This window comes from Muntiacus reevesi, chromosome 2 (genome assembly GCF_963930625.1).
Source record: "Muntiacus reevesi chromosome 2, mMunRee1.1, whole genome shotgun sequence".
Lineage (NCBI taxonomy): Eukaryota > Metazoa > Chordata > Mammalia > Artiodactyla > Cervidae > Muntiacus > Muntiacus reevesi.
This window is the reverse complement of record NC_089250.1, coordinates 197,649,815-197,677,371: the sequence shown is the minus strand read 5'-3', so window position 1 is coordinate 197,677,371 and position 27,557 is coordinate 197,649,815. Positions and strand designations below refer to the sequence as shown.

The window sequence follows — 27,557 nt, the reverse complement described above, 5'->3', positions numbered from 1 at the left end:
TGGAGTTGGTGGAGACAAAAGTGGGTTGCCAAACTAACACGTTTTGCAAGGAATGTGACCACAGCTAACTACAGGCATTGAGAAAGTGGACCCAAGGATACCAACTCCCAGCCCGCCCGCCGCCTCAACTCCAACCTAAGAGAAACCGCGACTGGAGCGGACCCAATTCTCCCAATCCTGCAGATGGGGGTGGGAGGAAAACGGCTCTGCTCCGCCCTCCGAGCTGGGCGGTGACCTGTAGGCGGCAGCGCTCCCCGCTTTCCCGGCTCTCATTTAGGGCGCAGCACTGGAAACGCGGATCGCGGTGAGCGCTCTGAGGTTAGAAGTCCGGCGGCGACATGAGCTCGAGGCCGGTGTTCCTGAGCGCGGCCGATGTACAGGACCACCTCCGCAGCTCCAGCCTGCTCATCCCGCCTCTGGAGACCGCTCTGGCCAACTTCTCCAGCGGCCCCGACGGAGGGGTCGTGCAGCCCGTGCGCACCGTGGTGCCAGTCGCCAAGCACAGCGGGTAAGTGAGGATGGCCGGGTCCGGGGCTGGAGACCCTGGAAAGGAGGAAAGGGAGGGGTGAGAAGGGAAACAGCAGGAGAAAAGAAAGGAGGGCTTCCCTAATCCCTACTAATAACACCTTTCACCTAATTTGTGCAGCCCACTGTGGGCACTTTAAAGCCGTTATCTGGTTTCATTCAACACACTGCATATGTACGTGGCTATTGATGCAGCTATTTGGAAAAACCGAAACTCAAGAGGTGAAGCGAAGGACCCAAGGTGATGGCAGCTAGTAAGTGGCAGAACGGGGGTGGTTTTTCTCACCCAGAGGCAGACTGTTGAACGTGCTCTGCACACTGCTAAGGGGAACGGCAGAGGGGTGGGGACAAAGGAGGGAGAAGGCCAGTAGGGCAATGAGTGAGGGACGTAGGGACTTGATAGGATGTCTCAGCATTGACGGGAAGGGGTTGAAACTGCTCCCTCTCTTCTTGTAGTTTCCTGGGGGTCATGCCCGCCTACAGCGCCGCAGAGGACGCCCTGACCACCAAGCTGGTCACCTTCTATGAGGGTCACAGCACCACCTCCGCTGTCCCCTCCCATCAGGCTACGGTGCTACTCTTCCAGCCGAACAACGGCTCCCTTCTGGCGGTGAGCGACTCCCTGCCCTGCGCACGGAGCTAGGCTCAGAATTTAGGCAAGGGGGAGTACTGAAGGTGACCACATATGCCCCTCTCTGAATGACTGGATGCCAGTGACTGTGAAGGTTACCTGTGGCTGTGCATCTGTTTCTAGGACTGCCTGAGGATGTAGCCCAGCATCAGAGACCACTGCTGCTTCCAGTGTGTGAACTTGTGGAAGTGATGATCTCGTCATTCTTGTCGTGATCTTGTCCTATACCAGTTACTGCAAATATACAGCTTGCACAAATCCAGTAGCTAAGGAAACTTTTATTTAGTGAATCTGTAACATGAAGTTACATGAGTTACAGATTAGGGGCGCTCTCTAATACCTGGGAGTTTTTTCTAAGGGGTACACAGTGACCTGTTTTTAACATTTAATGATAAAAAATAGTCGTGGTCTGTACTTGTGAATTACTTTGTGTATGTCAGACACTGTTCTAAATACTTCATATGTATTGATGCTTTTAATTCTTAAAACCACCCTGTGAGGTAATTTTATTACCTCATTTTGTAGATGAGAAAATTGAGTCATAGGGCCACTATGTCAAACATTGCCAGGTTTACATAGCTAACAGAGGCATGGATGGACTTCATACCTACTCTGTGTAAGCCCAGGACCTATACTGTCTTAGCATAGTAGCCTATCCTCTTCCGCCTTTCTAATTGCCACTTACTGGGCACTTATTATGTGCCAGGCAGGAGAAATTGATCTCATTCAACTCTGACAACTTTCCTCTAAAATTTTCTTAGAATTTCAGGCTCCCCAAGGAAGCTGGCCATATATTACTCCTCTGAAAAGAGTATTTAGTTCTTGACAATTTCTGCTCACCCAATGGAAATGACATCCATACTACTCACCAAGAGTGCTTACCCAGGAAATTGGTACCACCTCAGGCTTTGGAACTAAATGACAAGGCCTGAAATTCTTTCTGAATCTGACTTCCTTGTTCATAAAATGAGAATACTGGTACTACTTGAGGAGGATGAATTGAGATGAATAATATAAACAGAGGACAGCAGAGCGAAGGATGGTGGTTATTACTAGCCAGGTGTAATTCAGAACCACCCGGGGAGATTTTAAAAGCAGTGATGTCTGGGCCCTATCCCTAATGATCCAGATTCAGTTAGCCTAAGGATATACCTGAGCATCAGTACCTTCACAAACCTACCCATGTGTGCAGGATGAGTTGAGAGCCATTGAGGTAGAGTTTCAGGGTCTTTGCACAGATGTCAGGTGACTTATTTTGAGAATCTGGGGGTAAATAAAGCAAATGGACATTTCTTGAGGGCTGGCCATATGTTAGATGGCTTCATTTATGCCAATGCTTTTAAACCTCACAAAAACCCTCTGAATGGTTGCCATTATCTTTGTTTTTACAGGTAGGAAAAACAAAGTGCTTATAGATTAAAATATTTGTTCAAAGTTGCATTTCTTATAAGTGGAGGAATTGGTTCCAGGCAAAACACTCTCCTTGCAGACTGTTAGATGCTTTCTGGTGCTTCCCAGGTACTAGTGGTTAAGGATCCACCTGTCAATACAAGAGACACAAGAGACGCAGGAGACACAGGTTCAATCCCTGGATCAGGAAGATTCCCCAGAGTAGGAAATGGCAATCCACTCTAGCCAGTATTCCTGCCTGGAAAATTCCATAGACAGAGGAGTCTAGTGGGCTACAGTCCATGGGGTCGCAAGGAGTCAGACACAACTAAACCCACCCACACACATACACACACACAATACTTTCTAGGGCTAACTCTTTTAGAGCATCTTCTCTCTGCTTAAGTGGTGAATACAGGTGCCCCTTGCTCACTGTCTCTCCTTTCCTCCAAGGTCATGGATGGAAATGTCATAACTGCAAAGAGAACAGCTGCAGTGTCTGCCATTGCCACCAAGGTAAGATCAGTGCAAGCTTGTGGGTGGGATTGAGTATCTCAAATTTGAACATCTAAGAAGAAGTGAGGAACATTTTTATTTTCTACGGGCATAGCTGAAACATCATATGCCAAATGTAGGATGTCAGGTGAGGCACAGTGATTCACGAAATGATTGGCTACCATAATGAGCCCAAGATTCTGGGTACCTTACATGTGCTCTTTCTGATCATCACACCAGCCTTGATGCTTATCTCCATTTGCCAAGTATAGGGAATATGACTCGGAGAGGTTTTGCAAGTTTATCAGGATCACACAGCTAATAAGTGGCAGAGCAGGAATTTAAAACTTGACCCCTCTGACTCCCAGACTGCTTTCTTGCCCCTGATCCACACTGTTCCTGGCAAATCAGTGTGGTTGCCCCATAGGCCAGAGTCAGGACTGCACAAAAAGTAGAGGGGACAACATATCCAAGCCAGACAAATGTACTCATTCAGCAAGTGTTGACTGAGATCCTATCATCTATCAGGCACTGTTCTAAATGTCAGAGATGTGGTAGTGAACAAAACAGAGGGTGACATACACAGAGCTGGCAAGACAATAAATAAAATAAAAAGTGAAATATGTAGTATGATTTACTTAAAAAAAAGAAAATTAACCAACAACAAACCCCTTTTGAATTTAATAATAGGCTAGGATTCGCTCCTAAACCACACCCCACACCACCAGTTAGAAGGATGAAAATAAAGCAGAATCGAGAGTATTGGGAAGCAGTGGCACTTAAAATTATCAAGGAAAGACCTCACTGAGGTGACATTTGAGTAAAGATTGAAAAAAAAGTGAGTGATTGAAACAGGAGGAAGGGAGGAGCCCTTGAGACAGAAGGAATAGCAAGTGATACAGGTGATAATATTTCTAAGCAGTGCAAGGGCATCCTACAAGAAGAACAGTATTTTTAGAGGTTAGGGTGAAGAAGAAGAGGTAGGAATAGGAACAGTTAAGAGTCTGGAATCTTTCACATTAAAGATCTGGGAGTGCTGACTTATGAGACCTAAGCATAAAGGAAATGTGGAGTCCAGTGGAAGGTTGGAGCAGCAAAGACCAGATGTTCAGATTGTGAGTATTTTAAGGTCTTCTAAACACATGATGATAAGGGAAGAATGTGGGGATAAATCTGGTAATTATGTAGCAAGGGATTAGACTGCAGTACTCACCTTGAGGAAATGTTTTTTGTTTGTTTGTTTGTTTAATTATATCCAGACCCAACTCAGATTGAAGTAATCAAGGGACTCTGAGGTATGTTCCCTGGTAACTTAGAAGGACTCTAACAATATTGCCCTACATTTGAAAAGGACTTTGATTTTTTTCCAAAATAATTTTCAACCCATTGTCTCAACTTATTTTTGGGTTTGTGTGAGGAAGGCAGAGCAAGAATTACTGGCCTCATTTTGTTCAGAAAGAAATGGAGACTAGGATTTCCTGAAGTCAGCACAGGTAGCTGTAGGTCTTCTTGTCCCAGGTCAATAGTTTCCAACCCAGGCTATGCAGCAGCAGCCTCTGGAGTTGTTTTTTTTTTTTTTTTTTTTTTTTTTTTAAATTCAGGTTCCCAAAACCATTGAATTAAAATTGCTGAGGACAAGGCCAAAGAAGCTAGGTGTTTTAGTTTTTTATGGTTTCTAGTTAATTCTGATGATAAACCAGGTTAATTTTTCTAGACCCAGCTCTCAGTTACACTATGCTTTTTCGCATGGATAAAAATATGCACTCCAAGAAATGTTCAGAATCATTGAGTTGATGCTTCAGAGTTTAGGCTTAAACTACACCACTTTTTTCCTAGGGACTTGGTTGGGCTCTTTCAATAAGGAGCAATGATTTATTTTACTTTTTGTGCTATAGGAGTAGAATGTTTTCTTTTCCATCACTTCTGTTTTATTTAGGGCTTTCGGGAGAAGGACGAATATTAGGAAGTTCTTGGGTTTGATGGACACTGTAACTTGGTGTCTGGATTGCACATACCCTGAGTTGGGGACTCTGGCATGCTTTCTCAGAGTCACGATATGTATCAGGGTTTATTCTTGACATGCAATTATTCAACAAATACCTAGGTGCCCACCAGGCACCAGGTCCTGTGCTCAGCATGGGACATGGAATGGTGACTAAAACCAAATACAGAACCTGCAGTCACGGAGCACAGAGTGCATTTGGGGAGACAGATATTAATCTAAAGATCATTCAATGAAAGGGGAGCAAAACAAAAAGTGAGGGGGTGGGAGTGTCTTGCTCCAGGCTGTGGGACTTGCCAAGGCTTATGTACTTCCCCTGTGACTCAGCTGGTAAAGAATCTGCCTGCAATGCAGGAGACTTGGGTTCAGTCCCTGGATTGGGAAGATTCCCTGAAGAAGGGGACGGTTATCCACTCCAGTATTCTTGCTGGAGAATTCCATGAACTGTATGATCCATGAGGTCGCAGAGTCAGACACGACTGAGAGACTTTCATTTCTTTTGTGAGGGTTAGCTGAGCTTCAGTTCAGTTCAGTTCAGTTCAGTTGCTCAGTCATGTCTGACTCTATGCAACCCCATGGACTGCAGCACACCAGGCTTCCCTGTCCATCACCAACTCCCAGAGGTTACTCAAACTCTTGTCCATTGAGTCAGTGATGCCATCCAACCATCTCATCCTCTGTTGTCCCTTTCTCCTCCTTCTCCTCCTGCCTTCAATCTTTCCCAGCGTCAGGGTCTTTTCAAATGACTCAGTTCTTCACATAAGGTGGCCAAAGTATTGGAGCTTCAGCTTCAACATCAGTCCTTCCAATGAACATTCAGAACTGATTTCCTTTACGATGGACTGGTTTGATCTCCTTGCAGTCCAAGGGACTCTCAAGAGTCTTCTGCAACACCACAGTTCAAAAGCATCAATTCTTCAGCACTCAACTTTCTTTATAGTCTAACTCTCACATCCATACATGACTACTCGAAAAACCATAGCTTTGACTAGATGGACCTTTGTTGGCAAAGTAATGTCTCTGCTTTTTAATATGCTATCTAGGTTGGTCATAGCTTTTCTTCCAAAGAATAAGCGTCTTTTAATTTCATGGCTGCAGTCACCATCTGCAGTGATTTTGGAGCCCAAGAAAATAAAGTCTGCCACTGTTTCCATTGTTTCCCCATCTATTTGCCATGAAGTGATGGGACCAGATGCCATAATCTTAGTTTTCTGAATGTTGAGCTTTAAGCCAACTTTTTCACTCTCCTCTTTCACTTTTATCAAGAGGCTCTTTAGTGCTTCTTTGCTTTCTGCCATAAGGGTGGTGTCATCTGAATATCTGAGGTTGTTGATATTTCTCCCAGCAATCTTGATTTGAGCTTGTGCTTCATCCAGCCCAGCATTTCACATAATGTACTCTGCATAGAAGTTACATAAGCAGGGTGACGATACACAGCCTTGACGTACTCCTTTCTCGATTTGGAACCCAGATCCAAAATAGCTGAGTTTCCATTAGAATAACAATAGGACTTACTTGTGAGAAGCAGAGGGGAAAGTACTCCAGGCAGAGGGAAGAACCTGTGGAGGGCAGAGCCCTGTGGTTGATAAAGGCATGTGTGCTTGGGGAGCGGCAAGAAAGCTTCTTGCCTGAAAGACCAGAGGTGCAGAGAGTGTGTCCAGAGGGGAAGCTGGGCTGACCAGAGGGCCAGACCACACAAGGCCTTAGTGAATGCAAATGAAACGTAGTCTTTCAAACTCTTTAAGAAACCTAGCACATTCATATATATGTTTTTAATTATCTGCATGCTCTAGGAAAAGAATGAAGTGGCACCAATCCTATTATGATTTAATAAATATCATAAGTGTTATACCATTTAGGAAAAGAGATGTCAGTTATAACATTATTATCAGGGCAGCAACGTGTCAAGCAAGACAAGCAAGCAGAACTACACATTTACTCTCAGAGGTTAAAGGTTACTTTTATAGGATACTGCAACAATTTCTGAAGCCCACATGTATGTCTAAGAATAGATTTATATTAACTGAGAACAGAAAAAAAATTATTTAGTTAAAGAAAAATTACCTAATTCTCCTTACTGAGTGGGAACATAAGTTATTGTCATTTTGAAACCTTTTCAAATCAAGTTTCTTTGAACTATAGTTGATAGCAGAAAATGGTATCTCTCCTGTGCAGCTGCAGGAGAGAGAATTTCTAAACATCTGCTAATATTTGAGACTCCTTTTTGCTAGTGATTAATGATTAAAAACACTTTTGTTTTTAAGGTTGCACTCCAGAATCTCAATAGTGGTAATTATTGATACAGAGCAGATCAAGATCAACTTTTGTTAAATGAAATAGAGAAAAGACAGAAGATGGTCTTATTTAACATGGATGATTTGAGGCACATGTGATATCCTTTTTCAATGCCAGTAGTTCTTAACTGGAAGCAGATAAGACCAACTGTTTCCAGAGACCAACTGCCCCAGAGACAATTAGCAGTGTTTGAAGACATTTTTGATTGTCATAACTGAGGGCATAGGGGGTGCTAATGGACAGAGGCCAAGGATGCTGCCAAGCATCCTGCAGTGCAGAATACAGCCCTCCCACCTGCCAGCCACCCAAACCCTGCCAACAAAGAATTATCCAGCCCAAATATCAGTAGTGCTGAAGTCAAGAAACCCTGCTCTATTTCTCTTAGGTAATAGTAGATACATGCCAATTCTGTGCAAATAAGACTGTCTCCGTTTTAATGGGACTTACTCACCAGTTCAGGAAAATAAATTTGTAAACAAACAAGTGTTATGAAGTGGTAAATTCTATCAGAGAGGTCAGAAAGGCTTTACTGGATAGCTGATCACACAACGTCACTCCCAAATAAAGACACACATATACCCTGAGGAGGTCCCACAAATGCCATCTCTACATTCCTCTTTAAAGGAAGACAGGCTGAGACAGGATCAACAGAGAGTAGGCACAGCAAATATAGTTTGAGAACCTCGGTTCACAAGGATTCATGGATTCCAAAAGCAACTCAACAGCTCTGAGAAGTAGGTTGGCTTATCGTGTCCCTAAGATGAGGTAGCAGAGGAGAAAGCATGTGGGCGTTGGAGAATGAAAGATGAGGCTTTGGAGCCCTAGTGTGCCACTTAATAATTACAGGGCTCTGAGCAAGTTACATACCTTTTTGGACCTCAATTTCTTTATCTGTAAGAAGAGGATAACTGTGGGAGCATCTAGCGCATGCGGTCAATTGTCTGGACTAAAAGAGATCATGAAGGTTAAGCATTGGTATATATTAAGTACCCAGTGAAGGCTTTTCTCTCCCGCCCGCACCATACAGAGTGGAAATGGAAATACAGAATGGCATCTCCTTGATTGCCTGAGATGTTTTGAATGAAGGTCCCCTGACTCTCAAACTGTACTTTATCCTCTTCTGACTTCAAGAGTCTGTCTTGATCTTTTCTCTCTCCTTTCTCTCAAATAGTTCTTGAAACCTCCCAACAGTGAAGTGCTGTGTATCCTTGGAGCTGGGGTCCAGGCTTACAGCCATTATGAGATCTTCACAGAACAGTTCTTCTTTAAGGAGGTAAGTCCAGGGAGGGAGGTGGGGGATGTGGAGAGGAAGCAGCAGTGACATTTCTCTGTACTCCTTTGTTAAAATGTAAGTTATGCTGCAATCGTCAGGTTGGGAGTACCACCATCTAGACCATTCTTTTAATGGCTTGTGTGAAAGTCCCATTGGAGATGAAGAGTTGGGGGAAAGGCCTGAGTCACTTCTTCCAGTTTCTAAGCTTGTAGAGTACACCTCGGTACAGAGAGCCTACTCAGTTACTTAAAGGATTGTATTATATCCATTGCATACATTCAGTTTTTCTTTTAGCCCCTTTCTGTTGCTTCTCTTAGCAGAATCTGGGGTCCTTAAGTATTCAAGGGTTAGAAATCCAGGTCTGGAGAGCAGGAGGCCACAGTGTGCCCCTTCAAAGCCTAGACATCAGTCCACCTTTCCCCATTCTGCCTGGCTCACGTTATATTTGATACACTTGATACTGCTTATATTTGATTTTTTTTCTATGTGTGTGAGAGGGGTGGGGCAGATTTAAGGTGTGATTTTTTATGATAGAACTAGTGCCTCTGCTTTGAGAAATGAAAATGTGAGGAAGAAAAAAAAAAAAGAAAAATTCCGTTTTATCTGTTTTCAAAGACAAGTAGTTAACATTTCTAGTCTTCTCTCATCTGCCTTTCATAACATAGTTTTATGATTTTTTTATGCTTTTTACCAAGGTATAAATGACATGCAATATCATATTAGTTTCAGGTGTACATCATAGTGATTGGATATTTATAGGCATTTCAAAGTGGTCACCATGATAAATCTGGTTTCCCCTTGTCACCATACAAAGTTATTATAGCATTATTGACTGTATTCTCTATGCTGCACATCATATCCCCATGACTTAATTATTTTATAACTAGAAGTGTGTACTTCTTAATCCCCTTCATCTGTTTCACTCATCCCCAGCTCCTCCCTCACCCTTCTGACAATCACCACAAGTAGTTTCTTTAACTTGTTCTCTGTGTGTATATATCAGTGTCTCAATTATTTTGTTTGTTCATTCATTTGAGGGTTTTTTGATTCCACATACAAGTGAGATCATATACTATTTGCCTTTCTCTGTCTGACTTATTTGGCGTAGCATAAAATCCTCAAGATCCACACATTTTTGTCTCAGATCACAAGATTTCATTATTTTTATGAATGAACAATATTTCATTTTGTGTGTGTTTATACACACATGACAATTGCTTTATCCATTTATTCACTGATGGACACTTAGGTTGTTTCCATATTCTGGGTATTGTAAATAATGCTGCAGTGAACAGGGGGGTACCTACAGCTTTTTGCCTTACTGTTTTGTTTTCTTCAGATAAATACCCAGAACTGGAATTATTGGATCATATGGTAGTCTTTTGTTCTCTATTTTTTATTTAAATTAAAAAAATTTTTTACAATGTCATGTTGGTTTCTGCCATACAACAGTGTAAATTATACATACATCCCCTCTGTCTCTAGCCTCCCTCCCCTGCCCCCATCCCATCCCTCCAGGGCATCGCAGAGAGCCAGACTGGGCTCCCCGTGCTACATAGCAACTTCTCACCAGCTGTTCTTACTCCTGAGAGTGTATGTATGTTGATGCTACTTTCTCAACTCATGCCACTCTCTCCCTCCCACACGGTATCCACAAGTCCATTCTCTACATCTGCATCTCCATTCTTTCCCTGAAAATAGTTTCATTAGCATCATTTTTCTAGATTCCATATATATGTCTTAACATACTATATTTGTTTTTCTCTTTCTGACATGTTTCACTCTTTATAACAGGATTTAGGTTCATCCAACTCATTTGAACTGACCTGATTCAAATTTATTCATTTTTATGGCTGAGTAATATTCCATTGTATATATGTACCACATCTTCTTTATCCATTCATCAATTGATGAACATCTAGATTGGTTCCATGTCATGGGTAATGTAAACAGTGCTGCTATGAACACTGGGCTACATGTGTCTTTTCTATTATTTTTTTCTCAGGGTATATGCCCAGTAGTGGGGTTGCTGGATCATATGGTAGTTTTATTCCTAGATTGTTAAGGAATCTCCATAATGGCTGTATCAGTTTACATTCCCACCAACAGTGTAGGAGGGTTCCCTTTTCTCCACATCCTCTCCAGCATTTATTATTTGTAGATTTTTTGATGATGGCCATTTTGACTGGTATGAGGTGATACCTAATTGTAGTTTTGGTTTGCATTTCTCTAAAAGTTAGTGATGTTGAACATCTTTTGTCTTTGCCATCTGTGTGTCTTCTTTGGAGAAGTGTCTTTAGGTCTTCTGTCCATTTTGTGATTGGCCTGTTTGTTTTCCTAATATTGAGCTGTATGAGTTGCTTATTGGAGTATAGTTGATTCACAATGGTGTGTTAGTTTTAGGTATACAGAAACATGATTCATATATATATATATATATATATATATATATATATATTCTTTTTCAGATTCTTTTCCCATACAAATTATTACAGAATATTGAGTAGAGTTTCCCATGTAATGCAGTTGGTCATTGTTGATTATCTGCTTTATATATAGTAGTGTGTATATGCTAATCCCAACCTCCAAATTTATCCCTCACCCTCAGCCTTTCCCCTATGGTAACTATAAATTTGCTTTTGAGTCTTTGAGTCTGTTTCTGTTTCATAAATAAGCTCATTTGTATCATTTTTTTAGATTTCATATATGAGTGATATCATATGATATTTGTCTTTCTCTGATTTACTTCACTTAGTATGGTAGTCTATAGGTCATCCATGTTGCTGCAGATGGCATTATTTCATTCTTTTTATGGCTGAGTAATATTCCATTTTATGTGTGTACCACATCTTCTATATTCATTCATCTGTCTGTAGACATTTAGGTTGCTTCCATGTCTTGGCTGTTATAAATAGTGCTATAAGAAACATTGGGGTGCATGTATCTTTTCAATTTATGGTTTTCTCTGGATATATGCCCAGGAGTGTGATTGCTGGATCATATGGTAGCTCTATTTTTACTTTTTAAAGGAACTTCCATACTGTTTTCCATAGTGACTTTGCCAATTTATATTCTCATGGTGTAGGAGGGTTCCATTTTCTGCACACTTTCCTTCAGCATTTGTTGTTTGTAGACTTTTTGATTATGGCCATTCTGACCAATGTGAATGGTCAGAATACCTCATTGTAGTTTTGATTTGCCTTTCTCTAGTAAAGAGCAATATTGAGCATCTTTTCATATTGGCTTTTGGGTCATCTTTTTGTCTTCTTTGGAGAAATGTCTATTTAGACCTTCCACCAATTTTTAAAATAAGATTCTTTTTAAATTGAGCTGCATGAGCTGTTTGAATATTTTGGAGATTAATCCCTTGTTGGTCACTTCATTTGGAAATATTTTCACCCATTTTGTGGGTTATCTTTTCATTTTGTTATGGTTTCCTTTGCTGTACAAAAGCTTTTAAGTTTAATTAGGTCCTATTTGTTTATTTTTGTTTTCACTTCCATTACTCTAGGAAGCAGACCCAAAAAGTTATTGGTATGATTTATGTCAAAGAGTGTTCTGCCAATGTTTTCATCTACGAGTTTCATAGTATCTAAGCTTACATTTAGGTTTTTAATCCATTTTTAGTTTATTTTTGTGTGTGATGTTAGAAAATGTTCTAATTTAATTTTTTTAATGTGAAAAGTGAAAGTGAAAGACACTCAGCTGTGTCCAACTCTTTGTGACCCCACAGACTATACAGACCATGGAATTCTCCAGGCAAGAATACTGGAGTAGGTAGCCTTTCCCTTCTCCAGGGGATCATCCCAACCCAGGGATTGAACCCAGGTCTCTCACATTGAAAGCAGATTCTTTACCAGCTGAGTCACAAGGGAAGCCCAAGAATACTAGAGTGGGTAACCTATCCCTTCTGCAGGGGATCTTCCCAACCCAGGAATCAAACTGGAGTCTCCTGCAGGTGGATTCTTTTTTTTTTTTTTTGATTCCATTAAGCATTTATTTGACATTTTTTTTTTCTTTCTTTTTTTTTTTTAATATTATTTTATTAGTTGGAGGCCAATCACTTCACAACATTTCAGTGGGTTTTGTCATACACTGACACGAGTCAGCCATATAGTTACACGTATTCCCCATCCCGATCCCCCCTCCCACCTCCCTCTCCACCCGACTCCTCAGGGTCTTCCTAGTGCACCAGGCCCGAGCACTTGACTCATGCATCCCACCTGGGCTGGTGGTCTGTTTCACCATAGATAATATACATGCTGTTCTTTCAAAACATCCCACCCTCCTGTTCTCCCCCAGAGTTCAAAAGTCTGTTCTGTACTTCTGTGTCTCTTTTTCTGTTTTGCATATAGGGTTATCGCTACCATCTATCTAAATTCCAAATATATGTGTTAGTATACTGTAATGTTCTTTATCTTTCTGGCTTACTTCACTCTGTATAATGGGCTCCAGTTTCATCCATCTCATTAGAACTGATTCAAATGAATTCTTTTTAACGGCTGAGTAATATTCCATGGTGTATATGTACCACAGCTTCCTTATCCATTCATCTGCTGATGGGCATCTAGGTTGCTTCCATGTCCTGGCTATTGTAAACAGTGCTGCAATGAACATTGGGGTGCACGTGTCTCTTTCAGATCTGGATTCCTCAGTGTGTATGCCCAGAAGTGGTATTGCTGGGTCATATGGCAGTTCTATTTCCAGTTTTTTAAGAAATCTCCACACTGTTTTCCATAGTGGCTGTACTAGTTTGCATTCCCACCAACAGTGTAAGAGGGTTCCCTTTTCTCCACACCCTCTCCAGCATTTATTGCTTGTAGACTTTTGGATAGCAGCCAACCTGACTGGCGTGTAATGGTACCTCATTGTGGTTTTGATTTGCATTTCTCTGATAATGAGTGATGTTGAGCATCTTTTCATGTGTTTGTTAGCCATCTGTATGTCTTCTTTGGAGAAATGTCTGTTTAGTTCTTTGGCCCATTTTTTGATTGGGTCGTTTATTTTTCTGGAATTGAGCTTCAGGAGTTGCTTGTATATTTTTGAGATTAATCCTTTGTCTGTTTCCTCATTTGTTATTATTTTCTCCCAATCTGAGGGCTGTCTTTTCACCTTACTTATAGTTTCCTTTGTTGTGCAAAAGCTTTTAATTTTCAAAAGGAATCCAGATAGGAAAAGAAGTGAAACGCTCGCTGTTTGCAGATGACATGATCCTCTACATAGAAAACCCTGAAGACTCTTCCAGAAAATTACTAGTGCTAATTAATGAATATAGTAATGTTGCAGGATATAAAATTAACACACAGAAATCCCTTGCATTCCTATACACTAACAATGAAAAAACAGAAAGAGAAATTAAGGAAACAATACCATTCACCATTGCAACAAAAAGAATAAAATACTTAGGAGTATATCTACCTAAAGAAACAAAAGACCTATACATAGAAAACTATAAAACACTGATGAAAGAAATCAAAGAGGACACAAACAGATGGAGAAACATACCGTGTTCATGGATTGGAAGAATCAATATTGTCAAAATGGCTATTCTACCCAAAGCAATCTATAGATTCAATGCAATCCCTATCAAGCTACCAACGGTATTTTTCACAGAACTAGAACAAATAATTTCACAATTTGTATGGAAATACAAAAAACCTCGAATAGCCAAAGCAATCTTGAGAAAGAAGAATGGAACTGGAGGAATCAACCTGCCTGACTTCAGACTATACTACAAAGCCACAGTCATCAAGACAGTATGGTACTGGCACAAAGACAGAAATATAGATCAATGGAACAGAATAGAAAGCCCAGAGATAAATCCATGAACCTATGGACAGCTTATCTTTGACAAAGGAGGCAAGGATATACAATGGAAAAAAGACAATCTCTTTAACAAGTGGTGCTGGGAAAACTGGTCAACCACTTGTAAAAGAATGAAACTAGAACACTTCCTAACACCATACACAAAAATAAACTCAAAATGGATTAAAGATCTAAATGTAAGACCAGAAACTATAAAACTCCTAGAGGAGAACATAGGCAAAACACTCTCTGACATAAATCACAGCAAGATCTTCTATGACCCACCTCCCAGAATATTGGAAATAAATGCAGGTGGATTCTTTACCAACTGAGCTACCAGGGAAGCCCTATGTAGCTGTCCAGTTTTCCCAGCACCACTTATTGAAGGCACTATCTTTTCTCCATTGCATCATCTTACCTATGCTAAAGAGCAATTAACCATAGATGTGTGCATTTATTCCTGGGCTTTCTATCTTGTTGCATTGATCTCTAAGTCTGTTTTTTGAGCCAGTACCATTCTGTTTTGATTAGTATAGTCAGAAATCAGTGGCCCTAACTCCTTGAGCACCATTTTTCTTTCTCAGGATTGCTTTGGATATTCAGGTTCTTTGGTGTTTCTATACAAATTTTTTAATTTTTTGTTCCAGTTCAATAAAAAATGCCATGAGTAATTTGTAAATTACTTTAAGTAGTATAGTTATTTTGACAATATTGATTCTTCTAATCCAAGAACATGGTACATCTTTCCATCTTTTTGCATCATCTTTTATTTCTTTCATCACCATCTTATAGTTTTTGGAGTACAGGTCTTTGCCTCTTTTGGTAGGTTTATTCCTACATATTTTATTCCCTTTGATATGATGGTAAATGGGATTGTTGCTTTAATTTCTTTTTCTGATCTTTTGTTGTTAGCCCATGGAAATGTGATAGATTCCTGTGTGTTAATTTTGTAGCCTGCAACTTTACTGAATTCATTGATGAGCTCTAGTGGTTTTCTTGTAGCATCTTTAGAATTTTCTGTATCATCTGCAGAGTGACAGTTTTACCTCTTCTTTTCCAACTTGGATTCCTTTTACTTCTTTTTCTTCCCTGATTGCATGGCTAGGACTTCTAAAACTATGTTGAATAAAAGTAGTGAGAGTAAACATCCTTGTCTTCTTCTTGTTCTTAGAAGATAAACTTTCAGCTTTTCAATATTGGGCTATCTGTGGGTTTGCTGTATATGTCCTTTATTAGGTTGAGGTATGCTCCCTCTATGCTCACTTTTGGAGAATTTTTATCATAAATTGGTGTTGAATTTTGTCAAAAGCTTTTTCTGCTAAGATGCTCATGTGGTTTTACTCTTCAGTTTGTTAATGTGGTGTATCACACTGATTGATTTGCGAATATTGAAAACTTCTTGCATCCCAGGTATCAGTCCTGCTCGATCATGGTGTTTGATCTTTTAATATATTATTGGGTTCAGTTTGCTAGTAGTTTGTTGAGTATTTTTGCATGTATGGTCATCAGTTATATTGGTTTTGTGGTATCTTTTTCTGGTTTTGGAATCAGGGTGATGACAGCCTCATAGGATGAGTTTGGGAGTATTCCTTCCTCTGCAATTTTTGAAGTAGTTTCAGAGGGATTGTGTTAGCTTTTCTCTAAATGTTTGATGAAATTCACCCATAAAGTTGTCTGGTTATAGACGTTTGTTTGTTGGGAGTTTTTGAATCACAGTTTCAATTTCAGTGCTTGTGATTGATCTGTTCATATTTTCTACTTCTTTCTGATTCAGGTTTGGGAGATTTGTTATCTTCTCCTAGGTTGTCCATTTACTGGCATATAGTTGCTTGTAGTAGTCTCTTATGATCCTTTGTCTTTATGTGGTGTCAGTTGTGACGTTTCTTTTTCCACTTCTAATTTTATTACTTTGAGTCTTCTCTGTTTTTTCTTAATGAGTTTGGCTAATGGTTTCTCAATTTTGTTTATCTTTTCAAAGAAATGGCTTTTAGTTTCATTGATATTTGCTGTTGTTTTCTTTGTCTCTGTTTAATTTATTTCTGTTCTGATCTTTACGAGTTATTTCTTTATGCTAACTTTGGGTTTTGTTTGTTCTTCTTTCTCTAGTTGCTTTAAGTATAAGGTTAGGTTATTTATTTGAGGTTTTGTTTTCTGAGGTAAGTTTGTATTGCTATAAATTTCCGTCTTAGAATTGCTTTTGCTGCATCCCAGAGGGTTTGGATCATCATGTTTTCACTTTTTATTTATCACTAGGTGTTTTTTTCCTTCCTCTTTGATTTCTCCAGCGATCCATTGGTTGTTTAGTAACATATCATTTAGCCATCACATGTTTGTGTTTTTTGCAATATTTTCCTTGTAGTTGATTTCTAATCTCAAAGCAATGTGAATGGTGGACTTAATAGTTTCTTTGGAAAAATATTTATGCAGGGCCTCTGCCCATTTTAAAATAAGGTTGTTTATTTTTATATTAAGTTTTGTAAGTTCTTTCTATTTTTTTAATATTAACTTCTTATAAGATAGCTTTAATGATTAATCTTTTAACCATAGTTTTAATAGTTTTCACTGAATGTTGTAACATCAGTTTTCCTGATTACCTCATATTTGTATAGTATTTCATAGTTTTCTATCAAGAACGGTAGTGTGGTTAACCATTTTCTTATAACTGGCCTTATTATACTGTTTTCACCTTTATTAATGAACTTATTCACATAACATTTATTTCTGTATTTAATATATTTCCTTATGAGGGCTTCTTTAGGCCTAAGTTTCAGTTGAAGGCTGGCAACTGCCACCACAGACATTAAAATATGTTAAACAAGCTAGCAAGTCCCCACTTCCTGGTGATGCCAATAACCACCTTCTCCCTGCAAGCACTTCCTAGGAATCTAGTTGTTCTTGACCTTCTCCTCTGCTGCACCATCCACTCCTGTAAGTGTAAGTAAGTGTTAGTTCCTCAGCTGTGCCCAGCTCTTCGTGACCCCATGGACTGTAGCCCGCCAGGCTTCTCTGTCTATGAAATTCTCCAGACAAGAATGGTCTTACAAAGTGGAACTGATTAGGAAGTTCAGACCCTGAGGATTGATGGCAGTCAACTATGTATACTTAAAATCAGACTATTTTGCATTTCTGTTCATGATATTCCATGATTTACTAATGTTTTTATCTTTTCAATTCTTTCACCCTAAGAAAAATGTATGCTATGACAAGAACTTTTAACACCTCTTATGTATCTCTGTTAAATGAATGGGTATTTGACAAATAAACTGTTTAACTGGAAAAAAAAAAAAGAATACTAGAGGGGGTAGTCATTCCCCTCTCCAGGGTAGCTTCCAGACCCAAGGATTGAACCTGGGTCTTCTGCATTGCAGGCAGATTCTTTACCATCTGAGCCACCAGGGAAGTCCCAATTTACTCCTGAAACCCTTCCAATTTTTAATTCCTTACGTATCCTTCAGAGATCAAGCTGTTCCATGCACAACACTGCACATCCTGTTTGTTAATCTCACACCTGTTATGACTCCCTTACAGAGTCCCAAACATAAACTGTGAGTTTGATGCTGACCTTGTCAGTTATGACTTGCATTTACATACATGTAAACTGAGGCAGAATGAGGTTAAATAGCTTCAGAAACAGTAAGTGACAGAGCAAAGTCTGATTCTAAACCTGTCTAGCTCCAGAATTTGCTCTGCTAATCACTGGTTATTACACTACTGAGGCTGTGTGTCTCAAGCTGGAATTGAAAAATCTCCCCCCTTCCTGACAGGGAAATGGAGTAGAGAAAGGTCATTTTCACATCTGGCCCAGACAAATATTCATTCACCATAAGGAATGATTTAAATAACTGCAGCCTTAAACCTAGAGTAGTTCAACTTTTCCTTGTAACTCCTAGGTTTGATGAAACATAAACAGCCAAATAATCACAGCACCAATGTCTCTTTTATTCCCCTGAATGAAGGTGAGAATATGGAACCGCACCAAAGAAAATGCAGAGAAGTTTGTGAACTCAGTGCCAGGAGAGGTGCGGGTCTGTTCATCGGTCCAGGAGGCTGTGACAGGGGCAGATGTGATCATCACAGTCACCATGGCAACAGAACCCATTTTGTTTGGTGAATGGGTCAAGCCTGGGGCTCACATCAATGGTAAGCAGAGTGGCTCCATGAACATTGGGTGGCCAGACTCTCCCTTGACTGGACCAAGGGCCTGCATCTGCAGAGTTGTTTTACTAATGCAGAATGCCTGAGCTTTTTAATGGCCTCAGAAACATTTGAACCTTAAAGAAACAGTATGCACTCCAAAATATGAAACAAAAATCACAAACTCAAAACTAATAAATTTAATCAAAATTTTATAGTATAATATTATGGCAAATGATCAACTATAGCTCGTTCTTAAATGTCATGAAATTTAATTACAAAAGCCAAATGACTCACTTGTTCTTGGGAACTCACCAACACTTGAGATTAATTTTTTTTTAATTACAGCACAAAATACATTTTATGTGACTAAATGTATTTATGCGAATGCTTTTTCATATGTGGGGTAGGATAATTGAGACTTTAAACATAAGAGTTCTTTGGGCTCCTAAAGATCCTTAAATGACCCTGGGGGCTATAGCAAGATCTGGTCTATAGTAAATACTTACTATAGCAGGTGCTATTCTAAATTCTTTGTTATGTACTATATCACTGGATCTTGAAAACACCTTATGAAGTAGGAGCTACTGTTATCATGACCCCTGTATGGTAGGTAAACCAAGGCATGGAAAGATTAAGTAACTTGCCCAAAGTCAAAGATTTTTAGAGGCAAAGCTGGGATTTGAACTGAGGCAATATACCCTCAAAGCCTAAGATCTTAAATGATACCCTATGTTATCTTTCAGTAAGAAAACTGAAGTCTGATTAGCAAGCAATTGAAGGCTAGAGAATTTAAACACAGTACCAATGCCTCATGTTTTAGTACACAGGCACATAGTATGAACTCTGAGATCTCTGCACACATGTACAAGAGCCAAGTATCATGATTATTTGTTCTTTCACAAATGTGTATTGAATCCCTACCGTGGTTCAGGCACTGTTCTACATGCTGGGGAAGCAAAGTAAACCATCAAGTAAAGCCATCAAGGCCACTGCTTTCCTGCTGTTTACATTCTAGAGAAGGGAGGTTGACAACAAACAAGTAAACAAATAAATGAGCTAGATAGTTCCAGCTAAAGGTTAAGTTCCCTGAAGGAAACAAAATATGTATGATTGAGGAATAGACCATAGAAAATTGAAGGTTTCAGCCTGTATGGGACTGATATTATGAATGTGAATCCGGGGGGTAGGTCTTATTGTTCATAAAGCCAGACTCGAACAGTAAGGCCATTTCTAGAAGGACTTGGAACTTCAAGAGAAGTCAGTTCTGGGTAAAATGGACAAGAACTGAATCTTCAATAAGACTGAGTTGACTTTTTTTTTCAGGTTTTTTTTTTTTTTTTTTTTGGCTTAAAGCAGAACGTATTTGCTATCTTAGATTCTGTGGTTAGGAGTCTAGACATGGGTTAGCTAAGTCCTCTGCGCACTCAGGATGGAAGCAAGGTGTTTTCCAGGCTGCAATCTCATCTAGAGCTTGGAGTCTTCTTCCCAGCTCACATGGTTGTGGCAGTTCTTTGTGTTGTAGGACAAGGATGCAAGTTTCCTTGGGGCTGCTCTCAGCTCCAGGAGGCTGTCCACATTTCTTTTCATGTGGACGCTCCACCTTCAAAGACAGCAATGGAGAATCTCCCTCATGTTGTATACCTCTCACACTTCGAATGTCTCTCTAGGAAGAGCTAGCTTGATTTTGAGTCGAGGAGTCTCTATTTTTCCCTGGTCTAAAGACAAAACTGGTTTGTGTGTTTAGAGGCAGTAAATATACTTAAGAAAAGTATGTTACAAGTGCGGTTGACGGGGAAACACCAACAACAGATTTTACTTACTTTACAGCTTGGCTGAGAGTTAGGCCCAATTCCAACCTTCCCTGCATGCCCCTCATTCTTTCTCGGCATCCCACCAGCCAGTGTCTGACCCTCACCCAGTGTAGCCCCACTGAAGGAAGGCCAAAGCCCAGCCTGAGTCAGGCCCCTCCCATTGCTTCCTGGACCACCTCCATTGGCTTGAGTGGCCTTATGCAACCCTTTGAGCATTCGCCATGCTCCAAATTAGGGGGAACAAGTGCAATCAGAAGAGGTAGTTTGAGAAGTTAGGGTTTTTCCCACCAGCTTATGATTTATTTACAAGCTTCATTAGTTGGTGCTTCTGTTCTATAGAACTCCTCACACAAACAACCCTCGAGATGGACATTTTGCATCACTGTCTTTGACAATTAGAGTGAGGGAGAACAACAGGAGAGGGAACAAGTAGAGAAAACTGGATGGCAGTGAGAGAAGGCTTACAAATGCTGCCTTATATTTGTATAAAGCTTCATAGCCGTTTCCAAAGACTGGCGGCTGTGGACTGGATCCAGCCAGCAGATGTGTTTTGTTTAGGCCATAGAGTGTTAAGTGTTCTGAAAACCAAGAAATTACACATGCAAATAGATTTCCTGCTTCTCTTTTTACAAAAGGAGCAGGGGGCCCGGGAAGGGCTATCTAAGAGTGGGCCTGCATTCTTATATGGCAACAGTTTTGCTTGAGCAGAATAGTTAGTGTCCCCTTTAGAAGGGCCTGCTTTCTTCTCTGTACTGAGGTCTCCACCATTTCTAATCCAGTTCTTCTGACCAGTGCCACTCATTTTCACTACCTTCCTGGTCCTGCAAGCATTTGATTCAGTCTCAGCAGTATCCTATGTGCCAATGCCAGGAGGCATGATTCCTTGGATTCATCATTATGGTTCTGGGCTCTGCAGAGGATGTGAAACCTTGGTGCTGGGGTGCAACCAGTTTCCTCTTTACTGGGGCTTCTCTGTGTCCCTGACACGGGGCTTTTTTTTTTTCTCATGAGGTAAGAGAAGTGGTTGGGAATAAGGAATGGGAATGATCGAAGAGCAAGCAGACAGACAGAAGACAGAGGATTGTGGGTATGAATGAGCTGCAAGTGATGTCTGTTTTAGGGTTTGTGTAAGGAAGTCGCTGCTCCTGATAAGCAGAAGAAACATGAAAAGGCATGTGTTCTTTTAGAGTCATATATGCACTTATTGGATATATAACCTTGGCACATACCTCTTCTTTGAGCCTCGGTTTGTGTACCTTTTAAATGGGAATCAGACATGTAATGTACTTGTGAGGACTTGAAATAGTATGTGTGAAACATCCCAGCGACAGTAGGCACACGGTACATGAATGCTGTGTGTGTTAGTTGCTCAGTCGTGCCCGACTCTTTGCGACCCCATGGACTGTAGCCCACCAGGCTCCTCTGTCCTTGAGATTTTCCAGGCAAGGATACGGGGGTGGGTTGCCATTTCCTTCTCCAGGGGATCTTCCCGACCCAGGGATCGAACCCTGGTCTCCTGCACTGCAGGCAGATTCTTTACCGACTGAGCTACAAGGGCTAAGCTGCCTCAAAATATTTTTGATTAATGAGAATGGGCATGAAATGGAAAGGAGAAAATGCCAAGTGTCATTCTTGTTAGAGAACTCAGTCTTGTTGTTTGGAAGGGAGTAGGCTTGGGGAGATGAGGCATGCCACAGTTGTTCCCACGTGTCCTGTGTCACTTCCTTTTCCCCACCCCTTTCATTCTTTGGAGCCTGCAGTATCCCCTGTGACGACTTCAAGGCTCAGGGTCTGTTTTGCTGTCATTTAGCCATCGGCGCCAGCAGACCTGACTGGAGAGAGCTGGATGACGAGCTCATGAAACAGGCTGTGCTGTATGTGGATTCCCAGGAGGCCGCCCTGAAAGAGTCTGGAGATGTCCTCTTGTCAGGGGTGAGCCCTCTTTCTGTTCCTGATGTCTGACTGTCCTCACCTGGATCCCCGGGTTTCACTAATACCCCCTTCTGTCTGGCCTGTTGCAGATCTCCATAGCTGCCACCTCTTCTTGGAGTTATAACTCTCAAATATCTTTCCATCCTTTCTAATTCCCATCCAGAATAATGTGCCCATTGTGTGGTGACATGTGTTTTCCTGTTCCCTTGGCCTTAAGAGATCAGCTTGGTGGCCTTTTCCATTGGATTGGGCTGTCCTGTAAAGCAATAGGATTGGAAGATCGGAGCCTCTGGAAACGTTCCCAGTATGGCCAACAAATCAGGACTAGTGTTGACCGCTTTCTGACCTTTTTTCATAACCAGGGCATAGCAGTGAGAAGGGGGCTGCCAAAATGAGTGTTCAGATAATAACACGCCTGTTTCTTCACTGATACAGTGTCCTGGCTGGACATTCCCCTGGCTGCAGATTTGTATTTCTGCAATCATGGTATCACAAAAGCAGATGTACCCACGTCTCATCCCCAGAAAAAGATTTAAGGGAGAGGCATCCTCCCTGACATCAGTTTACAGAAGGTCATTTTATCAAGTTATCCCTTATCCAGGGACACCCTGTCCTGGCTTCAGAAGCTGGTCCTGAGCCATATTAGCTCCATGACCTGGGTCAGCGTGTGTTCATTTGACAGGCTGAGATCTTCGCTGAGCTGGGAGAAGTGGTAAAGGGAGTGAAACCAGCCCACTGTGAGAAGACTACCGTGTTCAAGTCTCTGGGTAAGAGTCATTGCTCCCAGGGCACAAACGTAACCAGACGCAAGGTAGGTCTACCCATTGGTGGGAAGAGGAATGAGTCAGCAGGCTCCGTAACTGAATCATTGTGCAGTCTATCGCTTAGGTAAATCATTTACGTCTTGGCCTAGTGGTGAAGCCCGTGAACTCTGGAACTGGGCAGCCCTGGGTTGGCTTCCCCGCTATGCTATTCCTTGGCCATGCATCCTTGGGCAAGTGATCTCACCTCTTTGAGTCACAGTTTTCTCCCCACCTGTTACCTAGAGTTTTTGTGAGAATTAAGTGAGATGTGTGTATAAAATGATTTGCCCATAACAAGCATCAGCATTAAAACATTTAGACTTTGATCTAAATGAAACTCAGAGGAAGATATCCTTCAAAGGTGGAAGGGCAGGAGAAAAAGGTGTTTAAAAACAGGGAGCTTAAGAGAAATAACAGGGAGACCCAACCTGAGGGCAACCCAGACAGGAAGTACAGCCTGACCTTTTTTCCCTTTCCTTCCCTTTCGTTTGTTGATTTAAGAAGGTCTTCAATGGGGAGCACCATTACCACCTTGAGTTAGCACAGGCAGAAGCCCATCAAAGAAGGGGCTCCCTTCTTTGGCTGGTTTGCCTCTCAGCCCAGCTCTCCCATTTTAAGGAAATGGACACATATGGTAACAGAGCTAATATTCAGATCCTACATCTAAAATATTGAAGCACTCTCAAAATAGCTGGTAAATAGTTGCTGCCTGAGCCCCTCAACCTTGCCAGACCTTACATATTTTTTAATGATCAAGCAACCAAAGTGCTATTGCTTGGCAGAGTATTAAGAGTACTCTGCCCACCCAGCACCGATGCCAGTCAAAGTGTATCTATGCCTTACCATCTGTTCAATATATTTTTTAATTTTTCATGCATAGAAAGACAGGCAAACACAGTATAAGCTTTATTTAGAGCCTGGTTCAGAGACATCACACTGATCTAGTTGCGTCTGAAAGAGTTTCATTGTTCCTTAGCAGATCAGAGGTCAGCTGGCCCCCTTCAGGAGACACAGCCCTGGAAACCTGATCTACACTCCTGAGCAATTTTGACTTTCTCACTTTTGGGGTTGGTTTACTGGCACATCCCTTCATCTAGCAGATGCATAGTAAATACCTACTATGTTTCAAGCTCCATACTGTGTACAGTAGTAGTTACAAAAATAAAAGCCAGCCCCCTGGCCTTTAAGAACATATTCCCATTCCAGGTTAAGGATATTTGCCCAAAACTATAAGATAAAGGGGGAATTGCTAAAGGACTTAGGGTTTGGACTAGATCAAAGATCCAACAAACTACAGAGCATAGGCCAAACCCAACCTACCATCTGTTTTCATACAGCCCACAATGAAATGGTTCCTACATTTTCAAATGATTGGGGGGGAAAGTAATATTTCATGACACATAAAAATTACAAGAAATTCAAACTAAAGTGTCCATAAGGAAAATTTTCTTGGAGCACAGTCAGACTCATCTGTTTACCTGATGTCTAAAGCCACACTTGTACCACAGCAGAGGTGAGTAACTGCAAGTAATTGGCATGCAAAGTCTTAAATATTTATTATCTGGCTGTTTACAGAAAGTTTTCTGACCCCTGAACTTTGGTGAGCATTGCTTGCCTTGATTTACCCTTCACAGACTCTTCAAGCCTGAACTCACCTCTGGGTGGTTAGCCCTTGTTACCCTGGTGGACACTGTATTAGGGAATGGCCAGTTCTGGGACCTGGGCTGTTTGGGGAAAAGTTGTTCTGACAAAAGTTAAACCAAATTTCTGTCCATTCCAGGAATGGCGGTGGAAGACATGGTTGCAGCCAAACTAGTATATGATTCCTGGTCATCTGGTAAATAAAAACAAAGGAACTTTGTGTCAAGTGGATGCTACAGCTCAAAGGGTGTTAACACTAGTTGTCTCACAATCTTTTCATAATCTCTAGATTAAAAGAAGGTTTCTAGTCCAGTGATCTGTAGTTTTATGCATACTGTGTCTTACCTTAAACAATGAGATCTTCTTTTGTGTTTGTAGTTTGAAAACAAAACTAAGTGGGCGTTCTGTGTCATACCAGATTATACTAGCTCTCCCTTTGCCCTGTATTTCACTGCCTTTTGTAATTCCCTGAAATAAAGCTTTTTCCAATTCTGCAGTTCTTGTTTTGGTAACTTCTATCCTTCACAGCAAGGGAAGTGAGGGGATCAAGGGCTCATGTTCACTCCCTGAAGGCTTGCCAATGGCTGTAGTTAATTTTTTTCTATTTTATTAATTGAGATACAATTTACATACCATAAAGTCCACATTTTGAAGTGGTGGATATAATTCAGTATTATCAGTATATTCACAGGGTCATGCAACCATCACCACTAATTTCAGAACATTTTCATCACTTCAAAAAGAAACCCAGTACCCATTAGCACTCACTTCCCATTTGTCTCAGCTTCTGGCAATCTACTAATCTACTTTCTGTTTTTGTGGATTTGCCTTTTCTGAACTTTTGTATACATGGAATCATATATCATGTAGTCTTTTGCTTATGGCTTCTTATTATTGAGATTTCAAGCAACACAGAACTTTCTCTATTGCTCAGTACTCCTTTGGTCACAATCGATAGAGAACACAACTCAAACTACCTTAAACTGAATGAATGAGTGAGGGATAGAATTTATTGGCTCTTGTAATTAAGAAATAGACAGGTAACTGATTTCAGCTATAGCTGTATCCAGGGGTTCCAGTTGTTATCAGGATCAGGATCCAGTCTTGCTCCTCTGTTCCTTGCCTCTGTTTTCTTCAGTGTTAGCTCCATTATCAAGCAAGCTCTCCCCTGATAGTGGCAGGATAGGTACCAACAGCTCTTGAAGCATAGCCTGTCCTCTTCAGCAATCCTAACAAAAATAGACGTTCTCTTCCTTAACAGTTTAAAGTCTCAGAATGGAGACACACTGGACCATCTAGGGCCTATGCCCATATGCATGACATAGTGGCTACAGGAAATGAAATACTCTGGCCAGGTCAGATCCAGGTGACTATCATCACCTGGGGGATCTGCTTCCCCTATTATCCAGGCCTGGGTCACATGCCCCCACCTTGAATTCAGCAGTACAATCAGCCCATCTGACCACATAAGCTGACAAAAGGAAAGGAGAATTTTACCAAAAAGAGGGAGGGCTGTATACCAAGTAGGCAAAATGTATAGATATCCCCTGCAGTGTCAGTACTGAAAAGGCTGTCAAGACTCATCTAGTCCAGCCTCTTCAGCTTACAGATGGGGAAGCTGAGGTGCAGGGGTGCTTTTCTCAGGCCCCCTGAATCACTAACAGAGCTGTGTTGCCCATGTCCTGCCAAAGACCTATTCAAATTCTCCCTCTCCAAGGCTCTCCTAGGCTGGTGCTAAGTCAGCAGAAAGAAAAGCATGTTATTTTGCTTTGTTTTCTTACCCAGATTCCTCCTGGCAGGTCCTCTTCATGCTCTATGTAGCTTAGCCAAAAGTTTGTCATGTCAGCCAGGTTGTCTAGCCTTTGCGCTAAAACAAAATACCCACATGACCTACTCTGCACACCCCAAGTGACTCTGGAATCTTTTGGGGGAATCTTAATGGTCACAACTCTAAGGAATGTGTAAAAGAAGGTATGTGATAATGAGATTACCAAAAGCACCTTAATTCATTCATAGATTTCTTATTTCATTTTTAAGAGTCCCTGCAATAATTCGTGCTAGGCTGCTAACAGAAAAGAAATAGTCCTCACCCCAAAGAGAACAGATAACTCTCTCCAGCTATTTAGAGTTAGGGCAGGAAATGGACCTAGAATAGCTTGTGCAATAAGAAGTTTTTTGCCTTTCAAGGTTATTCTTTTCCATTTCACATTGCCCATCCACCTCAAATGCTTGCTTTGTGAACTACCGAGGTTGACAAAAATCCTAGGAATCAACAGACCAGAGTAATCTGCATCCTGCCTCCAGCCTAGGCATCACATCCAGTTGTTTAGCAACGTTTATTAATTATCTGCTGTGTGACGGATCAGCACTTGGTACAAGGGATGTCAGTGAATAAAAGACAGAGAAAATTCCCTGTCCTAAAGGACCTTATGTTGTAGTAGGGCAGAACCTAGCTTCTCTGCTAGGGAAGTGGGCAGAGGAGAATTCTCAGAAGCTAGAACTCTTTAATTTGCCTCCTTTGCGCCTTCATATGTTAAGTTGTTGGTTTTGTTTAGTTACTAAGTCATGTCCAACTCTGCAACCCCGTGGTCAGTGGTCCACCTGGCTCCTCTGTCCATGGGATTTCCCAGGCAAGAATACTGGAGTAGGTTGCCATCTTCTTCTCCAGGGGATCTCCCCAGCCCAGGGATTGTACTCAGGTCTCCTGTCTTGCAGGCAGATTCTTTACTGTCTGAGCCACGAGGGAAGCCCTCATATATAAGCGCCAAAGTAATTTTGTTTGGTTCATACACTTTAAACCAATTTTGCAATAATCACC

At 41.1% G+C, this 27,557-nt stretch overlaps 1 protein-coding gene across 1 annotated transcript; it reads left to right on the top strand.

Moving 5' to 3' along the window:
* The first annotated feature begins 243 nt into the window (after positions 1 to 243).
* CRYM (crystallin mu) lies at positions 244 to 25,228 on the top strand. The gene is made up of 8 exons (XM_065920319.1): positions 244 to 508; positions 982 to 1,135; positions 2,999 to 3,061; positions 8,509 to 8,610; positions 18,372 to 18,555; positions 22,174 to 22,295; positions 22,978 to 23,062; positions 24,879 to 25,228. The coding sequence occupies exons 1-8, from the start codon at positions 339 to 341 to the stop codon at positions 24,941 to 24,943; spliced, it is 945 nt and encodes a 314-aa protein (XP_065776391.1). The 5' UTR covers positions 244 to 338; the 3' UTR covers positions 24,944 to 25,228.
* Positions 25,229 to 27,557: the final 2,329 nt, after the last annotated feature.

Bases quoted from the DNA above. Each gene is read 5' to 3' on its own strand.
- CRYM (XM_065920319.1), top strand. From the start codon at position 339: ATGAGCTCGAGGCCGGTGTTCCTGAGCGCGGCCGATGTACAGGACCAC. The intron at 509-981 runs GTAAGTGAGGAT...CTCTTCTTGTAG, and splicing joins CCAGTCGCCAAGCACAGCGG to TTTCCTGGGGGTCATGCCCG. The intron at 8,611-18,371 runs GTAAGTCCAGGG...CCCTGAATGAAG, and splicing joins AACAGTTCTTCTTTAAGGAG to GTGAGAATATGGAACCGCAC.